Below are 12,185 nucleotides of genomic sequence, written 5' to 3'. Positions count from 1 at the left end.
TTTTTTTTTTGCAGTGATGTAAACACAGGCAGGTAGACCCATTTTCAGGGAAAACAATGAATTAGATTGGCATTTTTTACTCTGTGTACCCTGTGCATCCTAGTGCCCATGGAAGTCGGAAGAGGGCATTAGATCCCTTGAAACTGAGGTTGCAGGAGTCTGTGGGCTACCATTGGATGCTGGAAACCAAACCAGCATCTTAACCACTGAGTCATTTCTCCAGCCCCCACGGTTGTTGTTAATTAAACCATAATTGTACCTTTTAAGTTCCCACATCTTCTTTATGCATCTTCTGTAGGAACAGGATGTAAATATTGCTGGTTTTCTCCGAGTTACAGATATCTATCAGTGTTCCTTCAAATTTGCTGGCATTTATGTGATCACTACATTTAGCTCAAAGGCAAGCCAACAGTTGGTATTTAACAAACATGAGTGTTTGTGTTCTGTTGCAATGTGTGGAGGACATGGATGATGTAGAGATTTACAAGGATTCTCTTTTTATTTAGTTAGGACATGTTATAGGTAAGTACAGTGTCTTGGAAGTTACTTTTTCAGAGAATATTTCGACATCAAGCTGGCATTCTCTACTGCTTTGTTTCATTTATCTTCACTCTTTTGTGTTGTAAGGCAATACTATAATCTGCGTTTTGATATCTTGGCTCGCATTCTTATTTTAACAATGGCTTCAGAACTATAATTAAATATCGAGTAATCTAATTGCACATACCTATATAAGCTTTTCTTTGTGATTTCATCATGATGGTTCGTTATTAAGTTTACTTGTTTTTCTCCTCAGGCAGCAGCAGATGTCACTTTCATCGGACCTGATACTCATGCTATTCAAGCCATGGGTGACAAGATCGAAAGCAAACTGTTAGCCAAGAGAGCAAAGGTCAACACAATCCCCGGCTTCGATGGGGTAGTAAAGGTGAGAAACATTCATTTAAGTCTTGTGTATGTGTCTGCCGTCAAACAGTCTGCGACAAGGATGGGATAAAATAGAATTACTGTTTATATATATATCTATATTTGAGAAAAATTAGAGTGGTTTAAGTCAGGCTGTTTTCAATGGTATAAACTGTGAGCAGGGAGAAGACATTGGTATATTGTATGTAATGAATAGATATTGATACATATTGTCATTGGGAAAAACACTTGCATAGTAGTGTCCCCATTTAATCCTAGCACTGGAGATGCAAAGACAGACAGATCTCTGTGAGTTTGAGTTCATCTTGGACTACATAGCAAGTTCCAGGCCAGCCAGGGTTATATAATCAGATCATGTCTCTAACAAAGAAAATGCCATCAGATTTCCTGAGTGTGTCTCCCTTGGCATAGATGTCCTGCGTGTATCTCCCTTGGCATAGATGTCCTACGTGTGCTTCCCTTGGCATAGATGTCCTTAGTGTGTCTCCCTTGGCATAGATGGCCTGCGTGTGTCTCCCTTGGCATCCTATATAAGCTGCAGTCATGTTTCTGTGGCTCTGGATAGCTTGGTGTCAAGCTCCAGGCACACTGGCCATATCTAGGAAGCCCACAATGACTGTGAACCTTGGACAGTTTCTAAGGTTCTCAGGATTGGGAATGGGTGTGGGTTAATTGCCACCTAAGTCTAGCAAAAATGTTAAGACTTTCTGTCAGAAAGGTACGAGGACCCTCTCCAGATGTGCTTGACAGTAAATTTTATTTATTTGATTATTTACTCTAGTGTGGTAGGGTCTCATATGAGTCCTGGGCCCCAGGCTCTTGATCTTGCTCTTCTGTCTCTGTAATGGTGGGACTTCAGGCATCATCACCTCATGTGGTCTTGACCGCAGAGTGCTGTTCATTTGACCCTCCGGGAAAACCACACCCTTCCCTTGACCAGGCCCAGAGCACAGTGTGTTTTCCTTATTAGCCCTTCTGCTTCCACTGATGGGCATGGGCCTCTCTTTACCTTGTTGGTTGGTATAGAGGTGGGTGCAGGAATCTGGCATTTTGAGCTTTTTAGTTTGAACTGATGAGCAACAGTGGGGATTAACCCAGGCTTCATGGATAGCAGTGTCCCTAGGGATTCACGGAAGAACATTTGTCTGATAACTCCAGTTTCACTGTCAGTGTCTTCTTATGAAATTAGTACATATAGGACCTCCTAAGAAGAGGGATTGCCCCTCCATTAGAGGTCTGATGGTGAAAGCTGTGGGTGGGACACTGGAAATGTGTGGATGACATCACTTTGTAGGCAGAGGAAGAGCGTTGACTGGAATTAGGGTTGATACTGCATCTTCTATATTGAAAAGAACATACACACACAAAACAAGACAAAAGAACACACACATCTCTCTATTAGTTATTAGACCCTGCTGTGAGCAGAAGGATGGAGGGAAATGGGCACTTGTGTTTTCTTACAGCGTTGTTTGCTGGAGGTTTTCTTTCTTTCCCTCTAGTCCTTTTAGATGATAAAGAATAGTTGTTTTCTGTATTTTTTTGTTTATAGTCTATAGATGTCTTTACAGAAAAAGAGTGGCACTTAGTTTTTGGAGTGGATTATTAGTTCATTCTGGGTCTTATTTAACTTTTAAATTTTAGTTTTTCAAATGGGTTATAATACCGTATATGTATTTCAGTGTATAGGACATCTATAAGTCTTGCATGCTGCTGCTAGTAATGTAAATTTATGTACCATTATGGAAATCAATATTGAGGTTTCTTGAGAAACTGTAAATAGAACTACAACACTATCCAGCTGTACCATACCTGGGTAGTTAGCCAAAGAAATCAAAGTTGTCATACAATAGAGAACCTGCACACTCATGTTTATTCAGGCACTGTTCATAATAGCTGTATAACATACAAAAGAAAGTGTGTTATATCTCTGACACAATTAAATATCATTCAGCCATTGAGAATAGATTCAGGACAGCCTGGGCTGTTACACAGAGAAACTCTGTCTTGAACAAAACAAAACAAAACAGAATAAATAATGTTAGTTGCAGAAACTGAAGATGATAATGTCTAATGCTATAAGCCAGACTCAGAATGACAAATATTTTCCCTAGATATGGGATTTGGGAGCAGAGGGCCATGAAAATAAAACATGGAGAGGTCTGAAGATAAATGGAGTTGGTAGTTGCTTGCCCTGTGTGCACAAAACCTTGGACGGAGTCCCCAGCACTGCACTGTCTTGCAGTCCTAGCCTCTGGGGGAGATGGAGAGAGGAGGGTCAGGTGTCCAAGTTTATCTTTATTTATATACAGAGTTTGAGGCTATCTTATTCCACCATTCATGAGACTCTTTCAAAAAAAAATAGGAAAGGGACCAGGGAGGATGGGATAGTTATGGGTAATAAAAGATTAATATGATCAACATATCTTTATATGTTTATGAAGTATCCTGACAAGTTTATGTTGTTTTAGACAATTAATGTACACAAAACGAACAACTTGTAGAAAATCTCCCCTTCCTTTCATTTGTCCTGCTTTCCCTTCTTTCTCTAGTTCCTGAATTGTACTTTTCATTAGATAAAGATGAATATTTAAGATGGAGTTTTCAGCATTACATCTGGTACATACTGTTTTTAGTATGTCAAAGAAACACCACCACCAACAAAACAAACTCCAAAAGGAAATGAGCAATTTAAGAGGTGACTTATTATTTGCCCTTCCTTCCTTCCTTCCTTCCTTCCTTCCTTCCTTCCTTCCTTCCTTCCTTCCTTCCTTCCTTCCTTCCCTCCCCCCTTCCTTCCTTCCTTGATTTATTTTACAGTTTTGAGACATTTCTGGCTTTGAATTCACTATTCTCCTGCCTCAACCTCCTGTACATATAGGTATGTACCACCATACTGTGCTACTTGTTTGTTTTGATTCGATAATATTTAATGTTGGAGGGAGCTGCTTGTTTGTCCTGGCCGCCCAACTGAAATAATCACACAGAAACCATATTATTTAAATCACTACTTGGCCCATTAGCTCTAGCTTCTTATTGGCTGACTCTTACATATTAATTTAACCCATTTCTATTAATTTGTGTATTGCCACGTGGCTAAAGTTTCTGTGTCCATCTCTGGCCGGGCTACATAGCTTCTCTCTGACTCCACCTCCTTTCTCCTAGGATTCAGTTTAGTTCCCCCGCCTGGCTCTGTTCTACCCTATCAGGCCAAGCCATTTTCTTTATTCATTAACCAATAAGAGCAACACATAGACAGAAGGACCTCCCATACCAATTTAATGCCTTAACAATTATTGCATAATTTAAAAACTTTTAAGCATGACACGTTTTGTTTTTATACCATGAAAGTATTATGGAGGATAGAATCATAATCTGTATGGTAAATCTTCACCATGTTCCTAAGAACTAAAGCATTAAGTGGCAGTCTCCATGCCTCCAGCTTGTGGCGGGGCCGCTGAGCTTTTAAACTGTCTGCACAGATGCTTTCCTTTACCCTCAGAAGCTGGCAAAGCCATGTGGAGCGTGCTGCTACTGAATCTGCTGTGTCTGTACCGCGTCTATTCGGGTTTAAGAATTGTCCTCTGAAAGCCCAGCCCAATTCACTCTCCTCCTTCATAGGATCAAAGCTGCCCAGTTTCTGGGCTGGGTCACAGAAGGTCCAACCAGGAATGGCCTTGCCTTCCACCCTCACTGGTCTTCTCCCTTCTGGGCCCCTTTCTGTTTCTAGAACACACTAAGGTCCTTTGTAGTTAAGGGTTCTTTATATGCTGGTTCTCTGTTAGGATAACCTAAAACAAGTTTTCCTCTTACTTTACCTGTTTTCACGAAATGTTCTTGTAGTTCTCAGGTGACTTGTTTGTTGCTTGGCTTTCTGTTCCTCTTTGTGGGGTAGGACTCTAGAAGGGCAGAATCCAGATTGCGTACACTGCTGCTAGCAAGTGTTTGTTGGATTAGTGTTTAAGACACATGGATCATAATTCTTTTAAGTGGCTACTAGGTACGCCATTTCAGTCACTGTACTGTTTATGTTTTAGTCCTTTGTTGAAGGTTCATTAAATTGTTTTCCAGATGTTTTATCTCTCAAAACATCACAGTTGAAAATACTAAATTCTTTGTAAGTTTTTGTCCATGCATGTGAGAGAGGCATCCATAGGAAACTCTATTAAGTAAGCTCAGTGGATGAAGAGATAGGCTCTGCAAGTCTGATAAGCACCAACAGCTATTTGCACAGAGGTTATGTGCTTGCTTTGACCCCGCAGTATGAAGTGCTTACACCTGTGGTCACACTTTGGCCTGCTGGATTCCCAGGTGGATCTCCTGTGTAACTTCTACTGCTGGTGTGATGGCTGAGGTGTGTGTTGTATATATTTCTTTAGATTTATTTTTTTTCTGAAGTTAATCTTCTGTTTTTCTGACTGATTATCGAGTTTGTCAAAGTTTTATTTAATGCTTCATTCTATTCATAACCCTGTAAGGAGGTCCCATGGTGTTATATGTTAGTACCATAGACTTGCTTTTAGAGTCCTTGTCTTTTTCAATTTAACTTTGTGTTGCACGTAATATCACTAAATGTGCTAATCATGTTTAGTAGTTTTTAAAACAATAGTAGTGTTTTATAATGTCTAGTACATAATAAGTCTTCAATGACTTTTTTTTGGCTCAATGAATGACAAATGAAAATTTAATTTTTAAGACAATTTGGTTTTATCTGAACGCTCATGTTCCAGAAACTGATTTTCATAGTGGGAAAATTTAAACACCTACATTAGTGAAAAGCGAAGACGGTTTTGTGGCATGTGTAGATATAATCTCTTTACATGAAACACACAACACATGTGTGTCATGTGCATCTATAAATGCCTGACAACATAGAAGGAATGGGGACTGTGCTTTCGCCTTCCTGTAGTGTGATTTCTCCGAGACTGTCTTTGGCAGATACACCATTCCAGCTGAATGAAATGTGCAGCTTCCTTCTAGCTGATTGTAATCCCGTCCCCATCAGCCCTCACTCTTCCTGTATTTTGTTCAGGAGGCCTTAATTGTTCGCCTTTGGCAGGTCTAACACTTCCTGAGGAGAGGCCGTTAAGGCAAGTATTCTCCAATAAGTGCCACTGGCGGGAACAAAGAACCTCCCAGCTCAGTGTGTGGAAACCATGGACATTCCTAAATGACCCTTCGTGGATTTTTATCCATTTAAGCTAAAATTTGGAGAATGTAGGATCGGCGCAAATAGCAAGGTGTAGGAAGGCAGTAAACCCTGTTGTGGGTGGGGGTGGGGCGAGGTGGAGATTTATCTCTGGCTTGAAAACAATTGTTATTTGGAAAATCTCATTAGCAGATGTGACTGCTTGGAGTAAAAAAGACTTAAAACTGATGTCGTTTTCAGGGCTGCTTTGAACTTAACAAGCACCTATTTGTGGGGCAGACTGCCTAATGAAAGGAAATTAAATTTTCCTGACAACTTCCCCTGCCAGCCTCCTTATCCAGGGATGTTGTTGGGTGCTGAAGACTTTTAAGGAAGATTTTTCTTTTTTTCCCCTTTCTTTTCTTTTTCTTTCTTTCTTTTTTTTTTTTTTAATTTAATAAATGAACCAGTTCTTTCCCCCAGTCCTCATTGGGGAAGAATTTTCTTGTGATTGCTCTTCATTTTAAATGTAATTTAAAAACTTTTAAAAATATTGCCAGGTTTTTGAAGATGTGTAAAAATGTCTGCGTGCCTATCAACTGGTGGTTTTAGAGAGGCTGTGAGCTCATATTGTGCCACTGGGTTACAAAAATTGATGGAATTGAGAAAGTAGCTTGAAGTTCAGAATTCTCTTTATTGTTACATGGAAAATGTGTCCATGGAGTTTGTACAGCGCATGTCAGGATCACGGTAGATGAGTGGCTTAGACCGGGTCAGTTTTTAGATGCTTAGGGTTTCAAGTGTCGCTGTGACAAGGTCAGTAAACACTGGCCGTGAACTTCAGAAAGGACCCCTTACCTTGCTCTTCCAAACCCTTTTTCCTCCATGGTTTGTTCAGAGAATTTAAGGTTTTAATTTATGAACCTAACTACAACTGTAAGCATAAGATATGTACCTGAGGAAAAGGACAAAAACATAAGAAAACATAATGGAAATCACAGAGACTTTTTTTGTTTTGTTTTGTTTTAAGAAAAAACAATTGGTAATTCCTATGGTACTGGACATTTACTTATTTCTAGACAATCAATTGAGCTCCTCCCAAACAATAGACAGTCAACTCCCCCTGCTGACAGAATCTAGGAAAACATGATGTGTAAACAGACAAGCAGGCTGCAGACAAGCTTTAATGATCTGATTTATGACGGAGTATTGATTGTAAAAATCTAAATTCTGCCCGTTAAATTCCGGCAACTGCACCAAATCATTGGCAATTCTGGTCATGTTTCCTGCCAGCTCATTTCAAGCCGCTTTGAGTTTCTTAATATAATAACGACGAGGGAGAATTTACATTCTACTTATGGTATTAATTTTACATTTCTCTGAATGAAAAGGGTTAGAAGGTTGTAAAATTGAACATTAAATGAATCAGAGGAGACAGTAGTACAATATATGACTGCCCTAAAGACATTGTGCAAGGCCTCATGGGATTAATGTTGAGTCTCATTTCCTGCCTTTACAGGATGCAGATGAAGCTGTCAGAATTGCAAGGGAAATTGGTAAGTCCTTAAATTAACTTTGGGAGTGTTTCTGTGTCTTTCAGCAGATACGGTTGAGCAAACATGTAATAAGTAATTCCCATAGAGCAAATAATATTTTAATAGTTTTCAGTTTCTGATTACTGGTGGCTCTGGAAGAATTTATCAGTTGAATTACCATATTCTATTATTAAAGTAGGATTTGTAGTCATTTGATGTTAGCTCTAGTTCTTTCATAAGATAAAATCACTAACTAATTAAAACAAGTAACTGTCTGGAGACTGCTGAAAATCGGACACAGTGTATCTGTATGTGAGGGACTGAATGCTGTCTGTGTCAATGTGAGGACATAAACTGGCATGTGTCAAATTAAAATGTGCTTGGTAGGCTTGTTCAAGCTTCTGCCTTTTCCTAAAATGTTAAAAACCCACTTGATAACCTTGCTAGGAAGGATACAATAGGAAGTGAGAGGCGAGAATGGAGCATTCTGAACTGGAGCAAGAAGACTGAGAGACATTTTTAAGGCAGCTGTTTATTAAGTTTCAAGTATATTCCTTGTGCTCATGAACACAATTGTATTGCAGTGTTTGCTAATAGAAAAACTAGGAAAAGAAAACAAAGCATTGAAAATGATAACTTTGAGTCAGATCAGGACTTGTTTACGTCGGAAGGAAAGCTGTAGATAGGCAAGGGGCACCAGACGCTACTAGCTCTCAGAGACTAATACAGCATTTTAGCTTTGCTGTGCCTCCTAGCCCAGGACTTCTTAGCATTCCACATACTAATATTTTTGTAGCCCTGTCTTCTCACTGTGGTTCATTACAAAAATTAGAATTTTTGTCTAAGGTGGGAGAGCATCTGATTTATATAAAATTTATAGAGTCATGATATGTAAAAACATTGGTCCAAGGTGATCATGGAATTAATATATTCTTGCAAATGGGACAAGCTAGCATAGAGTTCTTCAGTATAGTGTTCTCTCTGAGCAATCAACTGCCTATGCATAGAATTCTTTTGTGGTTCGAAAAGGTTTTTGACTTATTGTATCTTGTTCTGGATATGGCAAAATTATTTTGGTTTTGCTCATTATTAAGTGTTCTTGGTTATTTATTTGTTTTGGAAAACTGCCTTGGATTTAAGACCAGTATACATAAGATAATATTTTATCTGTTGACAACATCTCTTATTGATTGCTTCTTCAAAGTTGCCAGTGTGTTAGAAGCCTTAGTACTAATTTCACAGTAAGACTTGGTAGGTTGCATAAAGCTGCTGTCTGTGGGTTAAATCATTGGTATCCGCCACTCCCCAAGAAGCACTTGCCTGGCTTCTGAGACTTTCATAAAGGAGTTTAGTTTTATTCATATACTTTCAAACTTGAAAAGGCCTCTTTTTCAGTTATAGTTTAGATATTACTACCTATCCAACTATCAATGGTAATATTATTTTGTAACAGACAATATGTAATACTGTTATTATATTGTTTAGAGGGATTTTGAAAAACAAAAAGAGCTTGGAGGATACCCTAGAACTGTGTGCCCGTGCCCGTGCCAAGCCATGAAACCACTTCCTCTGGTGGCACAGCGGCACAGATGCTCTTGTCTTTTGTTCAAGCCTTTGCTCTTGTCCACCTTTGTTCTTAACCGTGGCTCCTCAGCAGAACAGTTGACCGTAGTGGCTTAGCTCCTCAGTGTTTGGAAGCTGGTCTTCAGTGTCCTCTCCTCTAAGGTCATCTGAATTCCTTTCAGACTTCTTTCCTTCATGCTTGGGTGGGTCCTTGGTGATTTCCTTCCTCTTCTCTATGTTTCTTCAAATTCTTCCCTTTCCCCCCTCGTTTGGGAAGAACATGTTTGCAGTCCTGGTGTTAAATAGAAGCTGTAGAGTCCCGGGTAGACTGGAAGGGAGAGAAGCCATTGGATTGGTCATGAATGAAACACAGTAAAGAGTTGAGTCATCAGTTTTGAAAGACTTTGGAAATTTCCCAGAAAACCCTTCCAAATCACCCAGAAACCTCCCATGAAACCCTTTATTTTAAGTGCTGTCTTCCAGAATCAGTTACACAGTATTCAGGTGTGTGTGTGTGTGTGTGTGTGTGTGTGTGTACACATCTGAATTCATCATTTGGTGATGTGTCAGGTTTTTCTTTAACTATTGTTGAGGTATATCATATTTACATTATGATTTGGATGGCCATTGTAAGTTCTCTTAAGAGTTAAAGGAGACATTGAGTTCATGGGGTGAATGTGTGTGTGTATATATAGTGTGTATATGTATGTATGTATATATATATATATATGGAATTATAAACATATCTTTGAACTTTTTTTTTGTCAGTTTCTAACTTTTCATATGTGATTCGTGTTCATAGATTCTTTCTGATTTCTTTCTCTTCTTTTTCTCTTCTTCTATGTTGCTGGGGAAGCAAGGCCTGGCCTGGGCCTTAATTGCAAGGCCTACACACGGCCACTGAGCTATGCACTCTTTGGCCTGTTCATAGATTGTAGTCTTACCTCTTTTTGTGCGATGTGGTGAAAATGAAAGTTTTATGTGTGCTCCCTCTCTCAAGTTTGTATTTCTTTTCGGGAAGCATCTATATGCTGCTAGTGCTGGGAAGTAATTATTGGACACTGTATTATTATTACTGTAACTCCAATTTTGGCATGTTTTACACATTCCATCCACTTTGGAAATGCTATTTCTTTTTTTATTAAAGTTTTTATTATAATTGCAACTCAGATTTTATAATTTTTAGAGGTAAGTTCTCCCCTTTTTCATATGTATATAATATACTTTATTAGAAATGCTATTTCTAATGTCAGTTCTTGGACTTAATTATTTTTATTTACATTTATAGAAAACTAAGGAATAGATTGGTCATTTGCTCAGTGGCAGCATTTTTCTGGTTTAAGGTTAAATTTCTGTGGTTCAAAGACCATGCTTTTCATTATAGTTTGGCTAACTCACCGTGATATGTGGATGGCCACTGGCAGCTGTGTGAAAGACTACAGGTACTTCAACCTGTTCTATGTGGAATTAAAGAATGAGACAGCCATGCTGACTGACATGGTCCTGCCACAGTTCTGTAGATTTGTCAACTACTTTGCCTCCCTTACTCACACCCTTTTGTTGTTGTTTTTCCTGTGGCTTCAGGGTTTCGAGATGGGGGAGGGGGGTGTCGCTCTCTGCTCTCTAGTTGTCTTAAGCTCCAGTGGGCGGCACAGTGGTCAGTGAGCTCCCCCCATCCCCGCCGTGCTGAGTCTCAGCCTTGTTGGCTTTGTTGACTGCCCAGCTTTCAGGACCTCAGAGGAAGAGACAGGAGTCTGGAGAATTTCCTGGTGTCCTGGCCTGGGTAACTCCTCAGAATCTCTCTTATCTCCATTATATGTCACATCCTCTTTGGTACCCCAGTGTGGTCCTCAGTCACTGTCTTCCACTGCAAACTACGTTCTGGAGAGTACTCACACCAGTTACAGGCTGTATTTTTAACTTTCCACAGCTCTTTATTGTGAAAATCATTTAGCATTTTTGAAAGAATTTTGCAGTACATAGTATACTCATCACCAAGATCCACTATAAACATTTGACTAGATTTTCTGACTTGTCATATGCTAATCCATCTTACTTAAAAAATATTGTGTATGTGTGTGTGTATGTGTTGCCATGTGTTTGTGTATGTGTCCACACACACTTATTTGTACATAAGGAGTCAGGTTTTTTTTCCCTGTGGGTACTAGGAATTGAACTTAGGTCATCAGGCTCAGAAAGCAAGCATTGTTACCTACAAATACGCCATCTTACCTGCCCTTATTTTTAATGTTAATGTAATTTTATTGTTAATGTAAATATCATATGCTGTTATAGGTCTCACTAACTATTCCAACATGTAAGTCATTAACTAAATTCAGTATTTGTGTAGCATTTTATCTTTGCATATGATAATGTGAACATATTTTTTATGTATTGCTGACTTTGACATATGTAACTCCAAGCTGTACAGAGTTCAAGCCTATAGTATTCTTTTGTTGCTTTTTCTGTGTCAGTCTGACTCCCAGCAGGACCCTGGAGGTAATCACGTCTAACTATTAAGTAACTATCGAAAAGAGTGAGAATCAGCTTGTAAAGAATTATTCACAGGGAACAAAATCAAACTGGGGCATGTCTCCCAGGGCTGTCCTTACTCTGCGGAGCTGCTGGGTTCATCTTCACACACTGTCCTTTGTTTAACGTGGTGGGGGATTGTCTGCAGGGAGTGTATTCTTTAGAAAAAATTAAATTACACTTGATTGGTTGTGTATGTGTGCTTATGTCTATGCAAGGGACAACTTGTGGGACTTGTTTTCTCCTTGCACCATGTGGGTACAAGGATTGGACTTGGCTTATCAGGCTTGGAGGCAGCAACTTTACCTGCTGAGCCATCTGATGGTCCAGGAGGTAAGTTCTATTATCTCTTTATAAGTGGTTATTTTATCTTCACTGAGTTCCTATTATAGTAGATTTGACTCTTAGCTCTTTCGTCTTTCAGACAGTGTTTATAAAACAAGTGGTTTTCCAGAATCTGTTAATGTACTGATCATCAGTTCTTTCAGTGTAGACCAAAGCTT

At 39.2% G+C, this 12,185-nt stretch overlaps 1 protein-coding gene across 2 annotated transcripts in view; it reads left to right on the top strand.

Moving 5' to 3' along the window:
* Pcca (propionyl-CoA carboxylase subunit alpha) overlaps nucleotides 1-12,185 on the top strand; it is a 272,275-nt gene that overhangs the window by 73,714 nt on the left and 186,376 nt on the right. For both annotated transcript variants that reach the window (XM_050150358.1, XM_050150359.1), the window contains exons 7-8: nucleotides 797-928; nucleotides 7,572-7,608. In XM_050150358.1, the coding sequence (XP_050006315.1) occupies nucleotides 797-928; nucleotides 7,572-7,608 (169 nt within the window). The remainder of the gene's footprint in view (nucleotides 1-796; nucleotides 929-7,571; nucleotides 7,609-12,185) is intronic.

This window comes from Alexandromys fortis, unplaced genomic scaffold, assembly GCF_014885135.2.
Source record: "Alexandromys fortis isolate MF-2015 unplaced genomic scaffold, M_Fortis_MF-2015_v1.1 scaffold_66, whole genome shotgun sequence".
Lineage (NCBI taxonomy): Eukaryota > Metazoa > Chordata > Mammalia > Rodentia > Cricetidae > Alexandromys > Alexandromys fortis.
Note: the sequence above shows the minus strand (reverse complement) of the source record. Positions and strands in the feature narration are given on the sequence as shown.